The sequence below is a fragment of the Nicotiana tabacum genome, chromosome 12, assembly GCF_000715075.1.
Source record: "Nicotiana tabacum cultivar K326 chromosome 12, ASM71507v2, whole genome shotgun sequence".
Classification (NCBI taxonomy): domain Eukaryota; kingdom Viridiplantae; phylum Streptophyta; class Magnoliopsida; order Solanales; family Solanaceae; genus Nicotiana; species Nicotiana tabacum.
In genome coordinates, this window is record NC_134091.1 from 126,254,276 (window position 1) to 126,278,004 (window position 23,729).

Below are 23,729 nucleotides of genomic sequence, written 5' to 3' on the forward strand. Positions count from 1 at the left end.
CGTTTTATTTATTTTAAACCTTTTGCTCCTTAAATCTTTTAAATTAAGGAAAGTTTAATTACTTGGGAATCTAATAAAAGGTGAAATCATGTGGTTAGTTCACTGTTGGCTTGCCTAGCGGTGGCGCTAGGCTCCATCACTATAAGAGAATTAGGCCGTGATACTTGTAGAGCGGGCCGAACGAATCGGTAGTATATAGATGCATATATGGATCGTGTCGCTCGTCCCTCGGCAGTATACACATTATTATGGATCGGGCCGAACGACCTAGGCGGAATCGTGTGTTAAGTAATCCAAATGTTCACGAGATAAACCTTCCACTGATGCCCGGTATTTTATGGTATTTCTTATTTATTTGGTATTGACACTTGGCATTTTCTGAACTATTAAGGTAGAATACAAGATCGAGAAATTTATACTTTAAAGGAAATAACTGGAAAATTATGAAATTTCTGACTTACTCCACTATTATTGTGCACTTCATATCTGTTATGAATTATCATGTTATTTATTTTGACCTCTAGTAAGTGTCGATGTCGGCCCCTCGTCACTACTTCTCCGGGGTTAGGCTAGATACTTACTGGGTACGCGTTGATTTACGTACTCATGTTGCACTTCTGAACTAAATGTGCAGGATCTGACAGGTTCATTTGATGATCACCTTGGCGCGTAGGCGCACCTGTTGAGGAGACTTTATGTGAGCTGTATTCCAGACTACGCATCGCAGTCCACCGAGTCCCCATTGTACTATTTATTTTATCATGTCTTATCTACATTCTGGACAGATGTTGTATTATTGTTGTACTCCTTAGAAAATAATCATGCACTTGTGACACCAGATTTTGGGGGTTTCTACAGGTTGTTCGTTATTGTAATTGCGTAATTATTATCATCCTGCCCCAAAAATTCTATTTTATACCATTTGATTAATGAAGATTATGATTTCGAAAGTAATAAAATGAGTAACTAAATTGATAAATCAGCGTTGGCTTGCCTGACGGCGGCGTTAGGCGCCATCACGACCTATAGGGGACTTTGGGTCATGACAACAATCTATTTAAATATTGTATTCATCAAATAATACAATATAATATAGTACAACACAATACAATACATTATGAAACGACATGTAACAACAATCCAAACAAGCTGCTAGCAGGACTATGACATGATATTGGCGAAATTGATTTTTTCATATGTACTAGTGTTAGAACCTGCGCGATGCGCGGATAATTTGACAAAATATTAATCTTATAAAATTATGATCTAATATATCATATTATTTTAATAAATATTAATTATTATTTTATTATTTAATATAGTGTACAGAAATATAACAAAATCTATACAAAATCAAAGGATACACATCATATAGTAATCAAATAAATTATTTGTTCCTTATCAATTCTTCATTAAATTAGCAAGTACTTAGTATTATACATTTACTAATGTGACTTTTTATTAACTTGTCAATTAGCTTAATATTTTAATATAACATACATATTTGTTCAAAATTCTTCAATTATCGAAATTTATCAATAATTGTTTTGAGTGTTGTTTATTTATCTTTTATTTTTTAATTAATTCAAAATATATTATCATAAAATTATTGTTATCCTCCTCTTTTCTTACATTCTTTTCTACTTTAATACTTGATTAGTTTTCTCATTCTATAGTTTTCTCATTTGTATTTTACTTTTAAAAATTAAATAATATTATATTTTCCTAATTAAATTATAATTTTAAATTCATAAAAAGTATAAAGAGATAAGTCTTCTATTAGTTTTTTAAAAAAATTACAAATATTTTTAATAATTATTTTCTTAAAATATTATCTTTATAATTTCCTATTTTTCAATAGGGTATTATGAGTTCTATTTATTAACTAAAATTTTCTATATGAGAAATTTAATTAATATATACATTTTTACACTATCGCTTGGAATTTTTTCTTTTTTATTCTTCTTCTTTTATGACTCTTTGTTTATTATGATTTTAGTTATATGTATGTGTACAACTTTTCTCATCATAATTCTAATTATAAGTCTTATATATATATTTTTACCACATATTTATATTTTATTTCTTTTTTTGTTCCTTGCTTATCTTATTGTCTTATCTGCTTAGCGAGAATCTCGAATAGAGGTGGAGTCCATAATCTAAGGCGAGAGTAAGGGTGGCAAGTGGGGCGGGCCCGGTCCTAAGTGGGCTTCGCGGGCCCGGTCCTAAGTGGGCCGGTCCTATGCGGTCCGGTCCTAAACGGTCCTGGGCTTCACGGGCTTTTTGCTGGAACCGGCTCGGGACCGGGACCACGAACTGGGCTTCGCGGACTTATTGCTGGAACCGGCTCGGGACCGGGACCACGAACTAACGGGCCCGGGTTAAGTGGGCCGGTCCCGGGCCTAAACGGGCCCAACAGAAACTTTCTATTTTTAATTTTTTTATTTATAAAAATTAGAGAAAAAAATAGTAATAAAGATATATAAGCTATATTCGATTTATATACTATATATACATCTTAAAATATATATATACTATATTATATATACATAGTATACATCTTAAAATATACTATATATACATCTTAAGATATACTATATATACATAGTATACTAGATATATATATATATATAGTATAGTATAGTAGATCTTAAGATATATATATATATATACACACACTATACTATATATACATAGTATATAAGTCATATTCGATAGTATACATCTTAAGATATATATAATATATATAGTAAGATGTATATATATTATAGTATAGTATAGTATATACTATATATACAACTTAAGATATATAAGCTATATTCGATATACATATATATATATATATATATATATATATATTATAGTATATATATAGTATATTATAGTATATATATACATCTTAAGATATATATATATATATATATATATATATATATATATATATATATATACACACTATACTATATATACATAGTATATAAGTCATATTCGATAGTATACATCTTAAGATATACTATATATACATCTTAAGATATATATATATACACACACTATACTATATATACATACTATATAAGTCATATTCGATAGTATACATCTTAAGATATATATAATATATATAGTAAGATGTATATATATATATTAGTATAGTATAGTATATACTATATATATAATATATACATCTCATAAGATATATAAACTATATTCGATATACTATATATATATCTTAAGATATACTATATATACTATACTATATATACATCTTAAGATATACTATATATACATCTTAAGATATACTATATATACATGTATATCTACTATATATATATCTAGTATATCTAGTATATCTTAAGATGTATATATAGTATATTGAATATAGTTTATATATCTTATGAGATGTATATATAGTATAGACTATAGTATAGTATAAATATAAGCTTATATATATATATATATACTATATTATACTATATGTATAGCTTAAGATATATAAATAGACAAAAATATTGTAAAGAGATATTCAAATCAATGCGTTATATTTTTATTATAGCATTAAAAATCATGGCAATATCTTTCTTAGTCTTCCTCCCCCTATGGAATGAGCACAACAAGATGCTAATACCACCATTGAGAAGAAAAAGAAACTAATCAAGATGTGCCAAAATACAAGTTACATATTAATTTACATGGTATCTCTTACAAATTTCATAAATCCTTCAAGGTCCGGAGGAATTTCTATTGGTGGTGGCGGAAATGAAGCTTGGTCTCACCGCTTCCAGGCGAAGCATCATCCTCCGCAAGTTCAGCTAGCATTTCTTCGTAAGCTTCGTCTACCTCTGATTGTGATTCAGCAAGTCCAAAATTTCTTCTTTCCGAACGGATCCAATCTCTAAAAAGTACTGATTTTTCCAAGCTCTCCCTCATAGACGCTCTATAATCACCGAGTTGAAGTCTTGCTTGACTGAAAGCGCTCTCTGATGCCACTGTTGAAGCTTGAATAGTTAAAATATCTCGGGCCATCCTTGAAAGAATCGGAAAGTGTTTTTCTTTGTCCTTCCACCATTCCAAAATATTAAAGGAGCCGTCGGGATTCACTTCCTCAATTCCCTGTGACAAATAAACTTCAAGCTCATTTAGTTGTGAAAAATCACTAGTACTAGATCCTTGAGAACCCCTGAACCCTGCCCAAGCACTAAGTGCTCTTACTCCTGCAGTTCTTTTAGATGATTGAGAACTAGAAGAAGAAGGAGTTGGAACATTGGGTCTAGCATGATCTAATGCAACTTGATAAGCATTATAAATAGTTTGAACATTTATTTTAATTGAGGCTATTGCGTTCGGAAGTTTAGACAACTCCTCATCTTCAAGTGCTAAACCATTATAAACAGTTTCATACCAAAATTGAGGACCTCCTAATTTCATAGTAGGATTTAATAATGCAGCAATACCATAAATAGGGGGAATAGGGAAAAAATATTTTTTAAACTTTTTTCTCATGGAATCAATAGCAAGTTGATAAATTTTCCCACCCTCTGAAAAATGATCAAACAAATTTGCAAGTTCTGCAATATAAACTAAGCAGTTAGAAATAGTAGGATAATATTGCCCAGAAAATTCATTTGTAGCAATATGGAATTTTTCTAAAAAATCTACAAGCATTTTAACATTAGCCCAATCCGCATTTGTAAGATGCTCATCATCATCACTTACATGAGCATTAAACGTTGAGTTTATGGGGTTTCTATATTCATATGCAACAACTAAACTTTCATACATGTAATTCCATCTAGTTGGACAAGGTTTAGGAACCTTTCTTTCTCTTAGGCCAAATTCATCGCATCTTTTAAAATATTCTCTAAGTCTACTTCTACGGTTTGAATAAAAAAGCCAATTAAGAGCCATTTTAACTTTTTCAATTTCAACATTTAAAATTCGCATACCATCACCCACAATTAAATGGTAAATATGACAAAATACATCTAACATGAAAAATATTACTAAATACAGGACTTAATGTAGTAGTAAGCAAGGCTACAGCATTTGTGTTACTAGTAGCATTATCCATTGAAACTAACATTATTTTATCACTAATGTAAAAATATCTACAAATATCCGCAATCGTGCTAGAAATAAACTGCCCTGTGTGACGTGAATTAATTATTCTATAAGCAATAATACGCTTTTGCATTATCCAATGCTCATCAATCCAATGACTAGTAACAGTAAGGTAATCACAGTCATTACCACTTCTACCAATATCAGTTGTAATAACAAGACGATAATTTATATGAGTAAATAAATAGCGCAAATATTGTTCATATTCATGTTTATATTTATAAATATCACTCTTTACGGTTGTGCGAGGAAAACCTTTATAAGTAGGATTATAAATTTTTTTAATATAATGCACAAAGTGTGGATTAGAAGGAAAACTATAAGGTAAGCACATAACAGTAACCATTTTTGCCAATTCTTCCCGATCTTTTTTTGGATCATAATATAAAATACCACCGGTAACAGTGTTAATTCCCGGTTGAAATTGATTTGACCCGGTACTAAGGTCAGCCTGACTAGGTGCACTTGTCCCCTCAGCCAAAGCTTTCATACGAAAATATCTAGCTTTATCTTGAGGGTGTAGCAATATGTGTCTAGTCAAACTTCCCGTCCCCCCACGACTTCCAACATATTGAAAAACTAACTCTTTGCCACAAGTTTTACACTTAGCCCTATTTTTTTCTCTTAGTTGAGTAAAAAATTGCCAAACAGGAGATGTTTCTGCCCGTTTAGAAGGTTGTCTAGAAAAAGTAGGGACACTAACATGAGAGTCAGACGGGGGATCATCTGGATTATTATTAGTTGGGTTAACTTCAGGAGCAGGACTAGTGGGTGTATCTTCATCCGGTTGCGTTTCATCAAAATCTATTTCTTCATCATCATTTTCATTAATAGTTGGATTACTATAAATAGCATTCATATATTCATGATTTAATTGTTCACCGGGTCAATATTATGGTAAAATTGACTCTTGGTAAATTATAATAAACTATTATTGCTATCAAGAATAGGAGGTGTAGGACGAGTAACATGTTTGGGTCGGGGAGCCGGGGGAAGTGGAGGAGGAACAAATTGGCCACTAGATTCACCACTATTCGATTTTTCCTTATTTTTACTAAATATATTTTTTAAGGAATAAGCCATCTTAATTAATCAAGCAAAATAAATAAAACAAACAAAATTATAATATTAAAACTTAAGAGTTGGAACGAGTTTACCGAATTGACGAACAACTTGTTGGAAATTGATTATCGTTGAAGACTTCAATTCACCAACTTCACAATTGTTTCACAAATTGTAACAATAAAGTAAGCAATAGTAGCAATTATAGAAGTAAATTAGAGAGAGATTGTGATAGATGGATGATTTTGTAAGAAAAATTGAAATAATGATGGGGTATTTATAGTTGAAAATAGGGAAAAAGTGTAATTATAAAAAGTTTGGGATTAAAACAAAGTTTGGAGGGTTAAATGGCTATTTTATAAATAGCCAACGGCTATTTTTGACAGCCCAACGGCTATTTTTGACAGCCCAACGGCTAATTTTTTAAAAATAGCCGTTGGACCCGTTAAGGGACCGGGCCGGTCCTAGTCCGGTCCCGGGCTCTGGCGGGCCAAATGGTCCCGGGCCTGGCGGGCCCAAATCAGAGGACCGGCCCACAAGACCGGACCAGGCCCGCTAAAATCGGACCAAACGGTCCTGGCCCGTTTAGCCGTTTGGCCCGCGGTCCCGGGCCGGTCCCGGGCCTGGACCGGCCCACTTGCCAGCCTTAGGCGAGAGTAAGGTATTGTCTAATTGCTGCTAAAATTTAGGCATGTGTGGATTGGATTGAATTTGTGCATGTGTGTCAAAATGTATTGAAACAATAAAGGGAAACTTACACAAATGTCCCAAATAAGTCTCAACTTACCAACCTCTAGTCATTAGTCATAAACTTACCAAAACTATCCAAACACATATAAAAATTGGAAAATCAAAAATAAGGTTCTTTCTCTCAAAGAAACACATGCAAAAATCACCTTCCATATTTTTAAGCGTGATTAACAACATTAAGTGCAAGACAGAAAGGAAATTTCATGGATGAGGTAGCAAATAAGGTGATGAAATATAAAAGAAAATACAATATTCCAAAAATCTAAGAAACACATGCAAAAATCCCCTTCCATATTTTTAAGCGTGATTAACAACATTAAGTGCAAGACAGAAAGGAAATTTCATGGATGAGGTAGCAAATAAGGTGATGAAATATAAAAGAAAATACAATATTCCAAAAATCTAAGTAAAAAAAGGAACTTTTTCAATGGGTATAATTGAAATTCATTGAAAACATATAGATAAGTCGATATACAAAATTTGAGGAAGATTGGAGGTGATTTGGACTGGTTTTGTATCAAAATTCTTAATTAAATCGAATTAAAAAAATTCTTCTACGACACATGTATGAAACATGTATCACGCATGTATCTCACACACAGGTATACTTAGATATACATGTGATACACAATTGATACAAATATGATTCATATGTGATACACAAATGATACACATATCATTTTTTTTTCATATTCAGTTTTTGCTTCGAATTTTCAATTCAAACCACCTCAAAACTTCACCAAATCATCCCAAAACTGAGATTCAAGCTCCTTAAGATGTACTCAATCTATTCTAATAACACTCATTCAAAAGAAAGCAAAAATTTGATATTTTTTGTGTTACAAATAGCTAATTGGCTAATACTAGTAATATTTTATGAATTGGCCAATTTTTGTAATGAGCTACTTATAAATGGACATCATAACTGGTAGTTTCCCAACAATAAATTGGCAAGAAAATAGTAAAAATAGCACGGGCTAGTCAGTTTTCGGACTGGTAATTCAAAAATAGCCACTGTTTGCAAAGTCATTGAAAAATAGCCACTATTTTACTGCAACACGGACCGGTTCAGTATAATATACTGGAGATTGGTGCACCTGTGTATGAAGTTCCAGCATATTATGCTGGAACTCCAACACGCAGAAAGTTCCAGCATAACATATCGGAGATTAGAGCACCTATGTATGAACTTCTAGTATATTATGCTGGACCGGTATATTTTACTGGAACTCCAGTATATTATGCTGGAATATTTTCCGGATTTTGAACAGTATTTTCGTTCAGATTTATCTTTACATGAAAAGTGACTAAATTTCGATTACTTTTGAAATTGTGGCTATTTTTTAATTATCACTTGTAAATTTTGTTATTTTTGAATTTCTCCCAAGAAAATAACTTGCCTAAAGGTTATTTGGGTTGAATTTGTGGTGTCACAATTGGGAGATTTGCACAAATATGATACTCTCGTGCTGATGCTTAACTTTTTGTCCCTATTTAAGGAATTTATGCAAAAATAACCGTTTTAAGTTTAATGTGGAAAAATTGGACTAAAACATCTTCCTAACCTAAAATAGCCAACAGAAATGACCAGAGTATTACGTTCCTACTTAGTAAACCTCTCTGCTCCTATGTATTCCCAAGCACATATTGGCTTCTCTTAACTACATACATAGGAAGAATACAACATACCCAAATAATCTAATCTTGCAACTAATACAATGCAGGATGCAAAGAACTAAAGGTTAGGATATTTATCACGATCCAAGTCCACGATACGCATTGTCCGTTTTGTCCTTTGGGCTATGCCATCATCGAGCCCCGAAGCGCGCGTATCATGTAAAGTTGTATTGTATCTTATAAAGCTATACATTTTCCTCCCTCGGGATTCGCCTAAGATGATATGTGCACACTTCTTCGGAAGCTTGCTAGCCTAAAATTTTACCAGTCCTACTCGACCCGCCCTTGTTGGCCCGCCTTCCATCATGGCATCACAATATCATAAGTATTTGAATAATGATTTTATCAAAACGTTACATTCTTCTTTTTTGTAAGACGCGACACTCTTGGGGACGAGGGATATAAGTCTAAACTCCAAGCTCAACAGAAAGGGGGTGAAAAAACCGATGGTAAAAAACTTACACGCAACAAGTGTTTACACCAACTATATGTCGACTTAAACATGACATTAATAACGAAATAGGAAGAGCATGACGTGGCAAGATAGATGAGACTCGTTCACCTTTAACCAAAAATTTCATATTCGAGCTCTAGCAATTGAGAAATTCATGATAGGTGATGTTTTTCATTTAATGGATTCTTCGCGACACGAATTCAAATTAGTAGGACGAGTTGGTATTGGATACCGAATGGCTAAAAATAATAAGAGGAAAGGAATAAGCATCTTTTTGACTGAATATAACATTATTTATGAATTTAAAAACCAATTTTTTTTTCCAGCTTTTCTTTTTCTGAAATCAAATCAAAGAAAAAAGCTAGGAATTCACGGTACTTCATATCGAACAATTAAGTAGACTTTTCCAAGAAGACATTTATGCTATCTTTTTGGATTCATTTATGCTTCTCGGCAAAGCTAATGGCGTGCTTTTGGAAATTAAAATATAGATATTCTGTAGTACTTGATGGCATTGCTAAAAGAAGGCTAACAAAAGCTATACCTATTAACTATCATAATGCTTTAATATGCTAGTGGTGGAATGAATATGATCTCTCTACTCTTAATTAGAGATTTCGGGTTCGAGTATTTTAAATGAAAGAAATATTGGTTGAGAGTGCTTTTTTCCTTTATGAGCCTTACACGACGCGAATCTGAATTAATCGAGACTCTGTACTGGTACCGAATATACTGGATAGTAATGGCTTGTTAATATTATTAGTAAAATTCGGCAAAGTCTTTTGGATGAGATAGTTACATACTTTAATATGATATCAGAATAGAAAGGGGTATTAAATTCTAATCTCACTTTCTTCCATTTTTAAAAAGATTTTTTTTACGTGTTCGGCTTTTGAAAAAGAATTGAACTCGTATGTAAAATATATGGTAAAGACATAATTATTATATAAACAAAAGTACACTCCCTCTCTTTTTCATTTTCTAGTTCTCCTATCATTTTATACTTACGCATCTTTTTTTACTTAATTGGGTGTAGCATTATCAAAGTCCACACATATAGTACGTATGTAGTGTATATTCAAAAATATTAGTACTTAGAAAGCCATGAATAAACCAATTAATATAGTGGATAGAGGACCCAAAGGCCAACGGGCGCCGTATGTTAAGGTGGTGTAGGATTTTATATGAAAATTTTCTAGCACCTATTTATTTGTTTGGCTCCTTTAAAATAAGAACTATTTCTCGTCCCAATTTATATGATGGTATTTGACTTAGTGCGGTTATAAATCATCTTATTGTGAAAAGAATTGACAAGTTTAACGTTAAATTATTTCTAAATATAAAAATGTGTAGAATGAATAAGATAAAATTAAACAATCACAAGGGGATATCTTTCAATATGAGAAATAATCTTTTTGTTACAATGTGTGAGAGCTTCCCCTGCTTACGAGGATTCCCCCTTTTATAGTAGAGGGATCCTACTTTATTCATAATAAAAAAGTATATAGTGGAGAACCCATGATGAATTGTTTCTTCCTCGATTCCTGCCAAGATTCTTTCCCTTAGTGTGGTTGTAACGGCTCTTGTCTGCGAGCTCGATACTCGCTCGAACTCGTTATTGGGCCGAGCCCTCGGCTTTGGTTTGAACTCGACCTTCGGGGTGGGTGTAGTGCGTTTCCGACTACCCTCATGTTGCCTTGCGGGTCAATTTGTCATCTTTTGCCTTTCTTTCTCTTATATCAATGGCCAAAACTTCGAAAACTGTACCTCAGAAGGAGAAGGCTTCCTCATCACGGCCGTCTGGCGATAAGGCGCCGGTGAAGCCGCCTTCCCACGAGTATGTTCCTGGCCCGTGTACCCTAAAGATCGACTTTAGGGTCGAAAATCCTTCATCGGTGCCGGGTCGATGCGAGCATGTGTCGATGTACATGTGCTCGATATCAGAGGGCCATCTCGAGGCTGTGAGGAGAGATTGCAGCTGGGGTCCCGAGGTTGTATTGCAAATTCCCTCTTCCGAAGAGAGCATCACCACTCATGTGGAGGGGTTTTTAAGTGTTTATACTTACCCCTTCACGTTAGGTCCTGTCGATCCAGTGATCATCGAGTTTTGCAAAAGATATCAGGTCACCATCGGTTAAATTCATCTTTCTCTATGGCGCATAGTTATCTTACTTCGCTTCTTCTCCAACAAGGCCGGGGGGCTGGATTTTACCTTAAATCACCTTATACGATTGTATCGGCCTCAAATCTTTCGAGGTTTAATTAGGCTCCACCGTCGGGCATCGAAATATTTAATGTTGAGCATCGACGAAGACAAGGATCGGGGTTGGATGGGCCATTATATTCGGGTAAGGACCCGCGACCTTATCCCGAAAGAGAAGCTGTCGTTCCCCGAGGAGTGGAACTTCGACCGTAAGTGATTTTCATAAAGCATTGCTTTTGTATCTTTCTTTGATTTTAACTGATATTTTTCTTCGATATACAGCTGCCCCTTGGATGCCACAAGCGGTGCCCGACCTAGAGGATTAGGTTCGGAAGTTAGCCTCGACTTCCTCTTATGCCAAACGCGCTTGGCGTGATTTGGCGAAAGGCAGTTGGGAGGCCAAGAATCACGGTAAGGATCTCTCCTTATGTTTTTCGAAACGCCTTTTATGCTCCATTCGTTACTGACTTACTTTCTTCCAGGTGTAACCAAGGATGCCGTTTTGAGGCCTCCGAATGGTGAGGAAGGAACCAAGTCCCCGGTCCCAAAACTCGGGAAAGATAAAAAGTGAAAGGCTATCTCTCGGTCTGAAGACCCCAAGCCCAAAACTCGAAGAGTGAAGAGGAAAGCAATCGCTCTTTCGGTGGAATCGGTCCAATGACTGAGAGGAGAAGAAGAAGAAAAAGAAGAATATGCTTCGGCATTGGTGGTTTGATCTGCGAAAGCTATCGAGATCGCCAGACCTTCTGAGCCGATGATAGCCACACCGGTCGGGGCCGGTTCTAATACCCTGAGTCTCGATCAGAGTGCCCCGAGCTATTCGCTCGGTACCATGATAGTGGGTCGTTCGCCTTCTCTTCCGACCTTCTATGAGGAGGAGTTAAAAGAAGCTCGAGAATTGAAGATCCCCGATATGGGTGGAGGCTTTAGTGCAGGGGATCCTTTTTGGGATTGCTTCACTGGAGTCGATGATGCATTCGATATCGATGACACTTCTCTTTTCCTAGAAGAGGCCCAACGTTTCATTTCTCGGGTAATGACCTTACTGAGCTTAGTTTCTTCGTTCTTTTCAAAACCTGACTCGTGTTTTTGTTTTCTTCTGTGTAGGCCATTAGCAAATTTCGAGCTGACCTCAGCCAGTGTGAGGTCGAGCTTCAGAAAGTCTCGGGGGAGGTAGATGCTCTGAGGCTTCTCTGTGGCCAAAAGGATGAGGTTATAAAGGACATCCAAGCAGATTTGGCCAAGGCTTGAGAAGAAGAGGCCGAACTAGATAAGCAGGTGAGCCTTGTTCTGTTAGAGTATGGGCTTGACCCAACTGTGGAAGCTAACCCTTCGTTGTCTCAGCTGTAGAAAAAGGTTAAAAAGATCAGGTTGCTTCGGGAAGAAGTCGATCAAATTAAGGCCGAATGTAACCGGTGGAAGGAGACTATCGACCGCCGTGCTGCAGAAAAAGAAACCATCTTGGCCAAATTATTATCGGCCGAAGTTCAGTTTCCAAGCGTCAAGCAAAAGGATTCAGCCCAGGCCAAAAGGATCAAATCAAAGTCGAATATAACCGGCCGAATGTAACCGGTGGAAGGAGACTATCGACCACCTGGCTGCAGAAAAAGAAACCATCTTGGCCAAATTATTATCGGCCAAAGTTCAGTTTCCAAGCGTCAAGCAAAAGGGTTCGGCCCAGGCCAAAAGGATCGAGGAGCTTAAAACACGGCTTGTTGAGGCCAAGGCGGAGGTTGAGTCGTCGAAATTCATGGCGGACAAGTCCATTGTCGTGTATCGGGCTGATGCCGAGGCTGCTCAAATGGAGGCAATAGAGGCAGCGGATACTGCCGACACTCAAGCATATTGGGTTGCCGAACTTTCTAAGTGTCGATTTCGGAGGGAGACCCTCGAGGAGATCCATGCTCGAGGTTTCGACCTTGCCGAAGAGATAAAAAGGGCCAAAGAACTCGAAGTTGATGCTGAAGCCCTGGTTTCCGATGACGATGATGATGACAATGATGATGATGATGGGAGTAAGGGCGGATCCGATAATAGGGGGAGCCCGATAGAGAAGAGACCACTCCTGAGGATGACCAGGAAGCTTAGTCCTTAATTTTTACGTTGTAATCAATCATGTAGACAATTTTGTATATAGACAATTTTGCCGACTTGCTTCTATTTTGTGAAGACTTTATACATGACTTATGAATGTTTTCACAAGGATTTAAATAACTTAATCAAATTTTGGACTTCGTAGCCTCTGTAATCGAGCGAGTGCTTATTCAAATTTGAATAAAAGTAGCCCGTAGGCTTAGTAGTCGAGTGAATGATTCGAACTCGAAGTAATGTAGCCCGTAGACGTAATGGTCGAGTGAGTGCTTGCTCGAACTCGAAATAAAAGTAGCCCGTAGGCTTAGTAGTTGAGTGAGTGCTTGCTCGAACTCGAAATAAAAGTAGCCCGTAGGCTTAGCAGTCGAGTGAATGATTCGAACTCGATGCAATATAGCCCGTAGGCGTAATGGTCGAGTGAGTGCTTGCTCGAACTCGAAATAAAAGTAGCCCGTAGGATTAGTAGTCGAGTGAATGATTCGAACTCGAAGTAATGTAGCCCGTAGGCATAATGGTCGAGTGAGTGCTTGCTCGAACTCGAAATAAAAGTAGCCCGTAGGCTTAGTCGTCGAGTGAATGATTCAAACTCGATGCAATGTAGCCCGTAGGCGTAATGGTCGAGTGAGTACTTGCTCGAACTCGAAATAAAATTAGCTCGTAGGCTTAGTAGTCGAGTGAATAATTCGAACTCAAAGTAATGTAGCCCGTAGGCATAATGGTCGAGTGAGTACTTACTCGAACTCGAAATAAAAGTAGCCCGTAGGCTTAGCAGTAGAGTGAATGATTCGAACTCGATGCAATATAGCCCGTAGGCGTAATGGTCGAGTGAGTGCTTTCTCGAACTCAAAATAAAAGTAGTTCGTAGGCTTAGTAGTTGAGTGAATGATTCGAACTTGAAGTAATGTAGACCGTAGGCGTAATGGTCGAGTGAGTGCTTGCTCGAACTCGAAATAAAAGTAACCCGTAGGCTAAGTGGTCGAGTGAGTGCTTGATCGAACTCGAAATAAAAGTAGCCCGTAGGCTTAATGGTCGAGTGAGCGCTTGCTCGAACTCGAAATAAAAGTAGCCCGTAGGCTTAGCAGTCGAGTGAATGATTTGAACTCGATGCAATGTAGCCCGTAGGCGTAATGGTCGAAGTAGCCCGTAGGCTTAGTAGTCGAGTGAATGATTCGAACTCGAAATAATATAGCCCATAGGCGTAATGGTCAAGTGAGCACTTGCTCGAACTCGATCCTGTTTGTATAATAAATCTTGAACATAGAATATCGGTAAAGAAGATTGTCTTTGCAAGTCATTAAACATGTGTTCGCGTTTTGTGTCAGGGCTCGGGCCAACTACATAAGCATGGTTCGTTTTGATCATTTGGCACTTATAACATTTCCTGTTGAGACACTGTTTGTCATAACGAAGTAACTTCCTTTGCACCGAATTTGATAATCACCACATATGCGTTCAATGATAAAGCCCCACAGTATACGAGGTTGATTTTAATGAGGCCTCGGATACTCAGCAGTAGTATCGTTTTCGTTATATGACTGGTATCGATCTCTGGTCGATTTTTTCTTGGTAGTTCTTTTCGTAACGGACCTAGAAATCAACTGGTCATCTTTGACTCTTATTTTGGATTGATATCGATTGTGCACATCGGTCCAAGTAATAGCTGGGTACTCAATCAGATTCTGCTTCAGTCGCCGTGAAGCCATCGAGCTCCGCTCGTTTAGACCTTGAGTGAAAGCTTGGACAGCCCAATCGTCTGTGACTGGTGGCAGATCCATTCGTTCCATTTGAAAACGAGATACGAACTCCCTTAGCATCTCGTTATCTTTTTGTATTACCTTGAACAGGTTCAGCTATATGGTTTAGACCTTAATGGCTCCGACATGTGCTTTTACGAAGCAATCTACAAGCATAGCAAAAGAATCAATAAAGTTAGATGGTAAATTATGATACCATACCATTGCCCCCTTTGACAGGTTTCATCGAATTTTTTCAATAATACTGATTCGATCTCATCATCTTCCAAATCATTGCCCTTGATGGCACATGTGTAAGAAGTGACATGCTCGTTGGGGTCGGTCATTCCGTTATATTTGGGTATTTCGGGCATACGGAATTTTTTGGGGATTGGTTTTGGGGATGCACTCGAGGGAAAAGGCTTTTGAATGAATGTTTTCGAATCTAGCCCTTTTATCATTGATGGAGCTCCCGGGATCTGATCAACCCTGGAATTATATATTTCTACTTTTTTATCGTTGGCTTCGACTCGTTTTGTGAGTTCCTCGAGCATTTTAGTAATTTCGGGAGTAGTCCCCGATTCTTGCTCATTTGACTTCACTATGGCTGGTTCCATTCTGTGGGTGATTTCTCGAAGCAGATTGGGCTCCGGTCTGCTTTGTACCTGAGTTTGGCTCTACAACTGAGCTATCGCTACTTGCTGGACTTGTAACATCTCGAAGATCATCCGTAAGATGACTCCGATCTCCTCCACGTTATGGGTGACTCGAGCTACGGATCACGTACCGCCCTGAATGCCTTTTTCCGGTTCGGAACGTTGGTTCGCCTCAAGAGCTACTTATGAATTGACATCTAGCGATACTTCGACTCGAGCTTCGGTGACATCATTAATTCGCCTTCCGACCTTGGGTGTCAAGTTGTTGGTTTCATCTTGGAGGCCGGCTTCGTGGTCGATAGGTAAAGCCATCAGTCGGGCGTCAAACTGTTTACCCGAAAAACGGATAGAGTTAAATTTAAATATGGTTCTAAGGATATGTGATATAATTTGATACAAACCGTATTTGGAAATGATAATACATATGTTCTTGACTATGAGAATGAGAATAATGAGCAAGAAGAACGAATAAGATAAAGTTAAACAAGCACAAGGGGATATCTTTCAATATGAGAAATAATCTTTTTGTTACAATGTGTGAGAACTTCCCCTGCTTACAAGGATTCCCCCTCTTATAGTAGAGGGATCCTACTTTATTCACAATAATAAAAAATATATAGTGGAGAACCCATGATGAATTGTTTCTTCCTCGATTCCTGCCAAGATTATTTCCCTTAGTGCGGTTGTAACGGCTCTTGCCTGCGAGCTCGATACTTGCTCGAACTTGTTATTGGGCCGAGCCCTCGGCTTTGGTTTCAACTCGACCTTTGGGGTGGGTGTAGTGTGTTTCCGACCACCCTCATGTTGCCTTGTGGGTCGATTTGGTCATGGCTCGATAATGGTATCGAGCCGACTCCTTGATCAGCCTTGGAACTCGAAGCTTATTTGTACTGTTCTTCGGAACTCATCCCAAAATCTCACTCCGGTCGCTTATCATTCGAACTCGATCGAGCGTAGGAGGACCGAAATCTATTTCGACCGTATACATATGGCATAATTAATTAGGACCACTTTGGTCTTTAAATTTTTATGTTTGCTTAAAGTACTTTTAATGATTAACTTACTGATAGATGAAGATATACTAAGGCAACAACATCATTAATTCGTAATCGAAATATCTTAAATGATTACAAATACACTTTTAAAAAAATTGTTGTATTTTACAACGACGTAGTTTCCTTTACTAGCTATGGAAAGTTAATGCAAGTCGATAGATTCTTCAATCCATCAATTACACTATCGGCTTCATACACTTATAATTACATCACCAATCTTTGACATTTATTTGAGGACCCTATCACACACATATGTCACCAGAGTCTTCATAAAAATTTTGGAGCGAGAGCCAAGGTGAACTCGGATTAACTATTGCACTCGTAAGCACGCGAGAATTCTAATTATTAACAATTACTATATCTAACCAAACAACCGAACATGTACTCAATCCGCTCCAATTCATGTGAAGGTGTTTGACTAGACACAAGTTTAAAAAATAACGGAATATTTTTGAAATTTATGGTTTAAAACAAACCATAAAAGTTTGTATGACTAGAAATCATCAAGTTGGAGTAGAAACAAATATTTAAATTTAAATTATTATTAAATATAAAAAATATCATATTTTGGATTAACTAAAAAAGATAAAAATATCACATAAATTAGAGAACAGTCTACAAGGAAAGGAAGAACGAGTGTTGCCTTCCAATGGAATCACTTCAATGTGACCATTAGATAAAAAGCACCAAAAAAAGGATGTCTGATAGCTCCTTCACCAACATCCCTCCATTACTTCTCCCAGAATATATAAAATATCTCCTACTCTCCAATTTATAAAATAATATTTTTTATTAGTTTGTCCAAAAAAATAAAATATTTATCATTTTAAAATTAATTTTGTATTTTACTATTCTTATTTCATAACATGCTTTTATATATAATCATATATATCAAAAATTATATTTTTTTCTTTTTTAGATTTCGTGTCAATCAAATTATGCAAAAAGTATTTCATCTATTCTAATTTAATTGATACACTTTCTTTTTAGTTTGTTCCATGATATATTTTTATATTTAGACATAAATTAAATTTAAAATTTTATTTTACCTTAATGAGATGATTTATATTTACAAAAATATTTATACTTGTTTTAGATCATAAATAAAAAATAAAAAAAATTCTTTCAGTGGCCAGTCAAAATCAAATGTATTTATAAATTATAAAGACAGAGGGGAAAAAATGGGTTGGGGGGTGGAGGGGGGGGGTGAGAATTGGAGAGGGGGCATGGGCCATAATCTTCTGACTTCCACTAACATATTCCAATAAATAAACAAATGAAAAGTTAAATTTCCAATCAAATGATCTCTAGTCCACACTCAACTTTATTCTGTGAATTTCATTATTCCTTGTTTCTTTTCTTTAAAAACATTTAAAAACAATTAAAGGTGGTGCCAACAATATATTATACAAATAATAGATACAACAGTTAGCTAAAAACTCCTTTATTCGAATCATTTCAACTAAATTAGCTACAAACAACAAATTCTTCTATAAACTACTAAAATAAATTTCTAATCATCAACTCTTTTTTCTACCTAATTTGTTTTATCATCTTATTCCTAAAAAGCAAGCAATCTTTAATGTGTCAATTCTTCAATTATTACAAGAATATATGCAACTGTCTGTGTTGAGTTAGCTTGCACAAATTGTTGGTCCAAAGCCGGGATAAATAGAAGAATTACCGTACATTGACGGTCAACATACATTTTCATGATAAATCCGCACCGTCTTCAAATTGTTTAAAATTGAGACATATTTTTTGTATTACAAAAATATATGCAACTCCGCCTGTGTGAACTAGCTTGCACAAATTGTTGGTCTAAAGCCCGAACAAAAGAAAAGAATTACGGTAGGCAGACAGTCATCATACATTTTTATGATAAATCCGTACCGTCTTCAAATTATTTAAAATTGAGGCGTGTCTTTTGTAATACAAGAATATATGCAACTCCGCTTGTACAAATTGTTGGTCTAAATTAAATCCTGGATAAAAGAGGAGAATTGTGTTAAGCAGTAAGCATACATTTTCATGATAAATCCGTACCGTCTGTGAATTATTTAAAATTGAGGCGTATTTTTTGTATTACAAGAATATAGTGGTGGAGTCACATTCAACCAAGGTGTACCAAATGAGACCCCTTCGTTAGAAAATTATACTATATTGTTAGATAATTTTTTTATTTTATGTATATTTACTATATATTGATTTCCTTAATTTTTTGGCATATTTAATTTCTTATATTTTGACATTCCTTAATAAATATCGATATACGCATTCAATGGTCCCTAATATTGGCCAAAAGCTGCATCATTTTGTTTAAAGAGTCACTCCTTTTTTCTTTCTCTTTCACCATTTCCTTTTATCCTTTTTCTTTTTCATCATCATATCGTCAGCGTGGACCAGTAGGTGTATACTACTACCGATAATATCAACTGAATCCATTATTTTTTACCGAAAGCATTAATATATATGTAAAAAATTACTAAATTAATTCCAAAAAATATTAAATTTTGAACCTATAATTTCGAAAGTGCAACAGATTTAACGGTAAGAACCTTAGAAGTTGATCCCGTCAAGTTTAAATTCTGCATCAGCCTAAGTAGTTATAATTATCTGAATGTTCCACCAAATGTAGGTGTCCAGAAATCAACTGTCGTTTCATTAGTTACTGGGAAAGTGCTTGAAACTGGTACCAAACATAATCCTCGACTTCTAAGATCTTGGTTTCGTCCTTCTGCATCCTCGGATTTATTATTACTCTGCAAAATGTCAGTGTACATATTATTGGCAGCTGCTATATATTCTAAACCCTAAACTCTGAACTTTGAACCTTAAGAAATGATGTAAAAAAAATTTATACATACGAATATTGTTTAATCTATAATAACATATTATTATAAAAACTACAAATAGATAACCTAATTGTGTATACATATTTTACATTATAGTAAGTGCATAGAACTTTTCCCATATACTGAATCTAATCTAACACAACTTTATCAATCATTTTTCGAAAATTTTACCAAAACTTAGCTTTTTTCAAATATTAAATAAAAATAAAATCCAAACACCACAAATTCTCAGTGTGAAGTCCAGAGGCGAATCTAGGATTTAAATTTTATGGGTTCAGCCTTTAAGATTTTTAGGATTGAACTCATTATATTTTTAAAATTATGGGTTCAAATCTACTATTTGTTGCAATTTTAGTAGATTTTACACATAAATTTATGTTCCGCATTGAAAGTTATGGGTTCAGTTGAACCCGTCACATATACACTACATACGCCCCTGGTGTGAACCACAATGAAGTAACAGGTAATTTTGTTAAAAAAAAAAAAGAAAAGAAAAAAGTAACAGGTAATTTTCAGTACCTGTTGATGTTGCATTGCAGATGATCCACTTTTCATGTAAGGGGCGCTTAATGCCTGTAATTTTACATAGAAAAAAAATCGGATGAGAAACTATAATATTGTCAGAGCCAAATTAGTACGGTTTTCTTCAAAAGGGTTAAACCATTAAGAATGTCAGTTACACCTTTTATGTAGTTTTCTTTTAATATGAGACTTTGTTCGTATACCCAACTTAAATAAATAAGAAAAGTCACTTCTGAAACTTACACCAATTTGATCATGGAGGAACTTTATGTATTCAATTGCTTCCGAGAGTACAGAAGCTGTATCAGTCTGGAAAAAAAATAAAAGAATAAGAAAAAATTAAAATGATTTAAATGTTTTTTTTTTTTAATGAATTCAGAGAACTAGTGATTCTCAGTGTACCTTTCCAAAAGGTGAGACTAATTGTTGAAGTGCAGTGATTCTGTCTCCCATCTTCTCTTTCCTCACCTAAAAATGAATTAAGAAAGTTATATATATTCTAAAATTAAATATTTTCTACCTCCTTCTATTCCAATTTATATCACTATATTTGAGTGGAAACGAAGTTTAAGAAAACTTGCAGACGTACCTTAAAAGCTGGCAAAGGAGATGGAGTTTCATCCCGTGGTCTTTTATTTGATATTTCACTGCTAGTTTTCTTTGACATTCTATTTATATCTCTAATTTCTCCTGTATTCTGTTGCAATGAGTGAAAGAATTAACATCAGTACATAGTACATGTATGTATTCAATCTACCAAAAGAAAATCAAAACCCTAGATATGACATGCAAATTACATGGTTACAACTATGAAATCATGCAGCTCTTTTGAGAATGAAATCTTCATAAATAATGAATTGTGGTGAACTCGGAGCGAATTTAGCTGAATCCACTACTTTTGATTCGCATAACTTAGACATATAAAAAAAGAAACTTACAATATAAATACAAAATAGATCACACATTTTGAACCCATTGACTCGAAATTCTGAATTCACTTTCGGTAATGAAATTACTATTGAGACATAACATAATTAATTAGTTAGTTACAAGTGTGTTCTTTCTAATAGTTTAAACATTCGGATAAAAAGTTTAAACTATTGAACATGATATAGAGCGGACAAGATATCATTGAGTTCAAATCTCACTTCCAACAAAAAATCTAAATTATGTCTGATTATGCACTAACCTCCCGCTATGCGCGGGGTTGAGGATGGGTCGGACCACAAGGGTCTATTGTATGAAACCTTACCCTAAGGCTGGTTCCACGGCTCGAACCCGTGACAATCTGGTTACATAACAACAACTTTACCAGTTATACCAGGACTCCCATTTATATGTCCGCGTGTGTAGCCCATGAAAAAAGATGAGGCGGCATATTGAGACATTACTCTTTTAGATGAGATGATCAGATAATTCGATAGTTACCTTTGTTTTCTCATCAACCGTTGGAATGGGAAGTTGAGGATGCAAATTAGAAGGAAATAGACTTGAAGGGACATCATTCATGGCAGCTGCACTAGCATTCCAAAAAGGAGTATTATTTGAGAAATGCAGCTGACTGTGAGGCGGCGGCGGCAGCGGCTGCTGTCCCGGCGGGGATGTTCGGAGAAGCTGAGGAAATTTAGACCAAGAAGAAGTTGTAGATGAATGCATCACATGATTATCTTGAGCTGCTGATTCTTGGCTTAAACCATAATTATTTGATGGATTAATATTATAAACAAAATTCATTTGTTTATAATCATCCACTGATGAAGAATCCTCAGAATTCCCAGAATATATTTTCTGTCTATTCCAATGATGATCTTGTTGAGAATTAGATGCTTCTAGCTGATAATTATTTGTATTATTTGAACTTAAATCTTCTTGTTGAAGTATAGAAGAAAACCCACTCTCAGCTTTTTCACCCCTCCTGAAAATAAAATTAAAAAAAAACAAAAAACTTTAATTTGCTAGAAAAACGGAGCGTTAAAAATTACTAAAATTTCAAAAAATATTAAATTTTCAATCATAGCCGATAGATTTAATGATAAACACATAAAGATTTCAAACTTATATATATATATATATATCAAATTTAAATTCTGAATTAGCATGTTTTAGAAAGCTTATACTATTACTTACAATAAAGATTGGTTCCATTCATGTGGTTGAGAAGTAAGGCCTAAACCCATCATTTGAAAATTATTATCACCAGATAAAACGCCTCTACTTCCGCCTCCGCCGCCGCCGCCGCTGCCTCCACCGGAAGATTCAGACAGTACTGAACCAGAATTCAAGAAAGTCCTAGGTTTGATGTCCACTTGAGTTTCTGTATTCTGCCAATTACTATAGTTGCTTGACATGTTACTTATTGTAGTGGAAGCTGCAGTAGGCGTACTATTCCTCGATATCGACGTATTATCCCACCAATTTCCATTTCCTAGTTGAAATTCTTCCGCCATAGTAAGGACGTTTTCAATACCGACAGCAGCTTTCCTCCCGTTTCGTTAAGTCCGAAAATCCTTTTTGCGATTTTCAAGAACAACAACAACAAGTGTAGGATTGGTTCGAAACGAGTTAGAAAAGTAGAGAAAAATTCAGTCTTGCAATATTTTGAGTTTATAAATTGTGATGACTCTGTGTTTCCTTTTTCTCTCTTTGGTATTGAATTCAAGATTCTTATTCTGGAAAACTCTCTTTGCTTTACACTTGGGGTTTGGTTTTATGGTTTTGTGGCTTTTGGCTATGTTTATAAAACGTTGAAATGAATTGGTTTTGCTTTATCTTGCTATTTATAGTATATATGGAAGTATATATAGGAAACTAAACTATTTGAAAATAGTGAGACTTTGAGAAATGACCAAAATTTTGATTGACTTTTTTCAAGAGTGATTAGACAAATGGAAAGGTCAATTTCTAAGGAAATTATATTGAATTCCATCCTTAGCCAAACATTGATTAATTACTTCTTGTTTTTTGTTTCTTTTTGCCTTTTGATAGTATTATCTTTTATAGGAGTAGTCAATAGAAGTCTTGGCTTTTCCCCCACTTTGACTCTATTATTTTCTTCAAAGTAGGAATATATTTCAGTTTTGCTTTTGTGGCCAAATAGAAAAAATGAATTACTTTGTATAGACGTCTACCATTTATAATTGAAGACAAGAGCTTACACGTCATACCCACAATAATCTTTATTTGATGTTACATAATTTACATTAACTGATGTGACGATAAATGAGATTCTTCCACGTTTAATAAGAGACTTTGGGTTCGAGTTCTGAAAATAGACCATGATAGCAAGCACTTTCCCTCTATTTAGACATTACACTAAGAAAAATCTTAATTAACCGGGACATTATATCAAAGATACTAGATGATTATACCAAAAAATAAGAAGAAAAATATTACCTCAAAATCTTGAGCTACATTTTATTAAACCTCAATTAAACTAGTGATAATGCTCAAATTTGGTTCTGTACTATCTGAAACTGCACATTTATTTTTCCTCCATTTACACTTTTGGTTTAATATTACTCTTGCCGTTATGAAAAGAAAAAATCTTATTTAATTT

At 35.2% G+C, this 23,729-nt stretch overlaps 1 protein-coding gene across 2 annotated transcripts; it reads right to left on the reverse strand.

Moving 5' to 3' along the window:
* Positions 1-18,265: 18,265 nt before the first annotated feature.
* LOC107806502 (transcription factor bHLH123-like) lies at positions 18,266-22,949 on the reverse strand. 2 transcript variants are annotated; one of them, XR_012697491.1, is made up of 8 exons: positions 22,301-22,949; positions 21,602-22,088; positions 20,763-20,870; positions 20,576-20,641; positions 20,417-20,482; positions 20,171-20,224; positions 19,355-19,558; positions 18,266-18,781 (listed from the first exon to the last, which is right to left on the reverse strand). XR_012697491.1 is itself a non-coding variant. In XM_016630666.2 (7 exons), the coding sequence occupies exons 1-7, from the start codon at positions 22,618-22,620 to the stop codon at positions 19,409-19,411; spliced, it is 1,251 nt and encodes a 416-aa protein (XP_016486152.1). In that variant the 5' UTR covers positions 22,621-22,949; the 3' UTR covers positions 19,223-19,408. The 2 variants fall into 2 exon arrangements, 1 of the variants encoding a protein (XP_016486152.1); XM_016630666.2 differs by lacking the exon at positions 18,266-18,781 and having other exon boundaries at positions 19,223-19,558.
* Positions 22,950-23,729: the final 780 nt, after the last annotated feature.

Excerpts from the sequence above, each read along its gene's own strand:
- LOC107806502 (XM_016630666.2), bottom strand. The coding sequence starts at position 22,620 with ATGGCGGAAGAATTTCAACTAGGAAATGGAAATTGGTGGGATAATACG. Across the intron at positions 20,225-20,416 it reads TCCTCCATGATCAAATTGGT|GCATTAAGCGCCCCTTACAT; the intron begins GTAAGTTTCAGA and ends GTAAAATTACAG. Across the intron at positions 19,559-20,170 it reads CTGCAATGCAACATCAACAG|AGTAATAATAAATCCGAGGA; the intron begins GTACTGAAAATT and ends GACATTTTGCAG.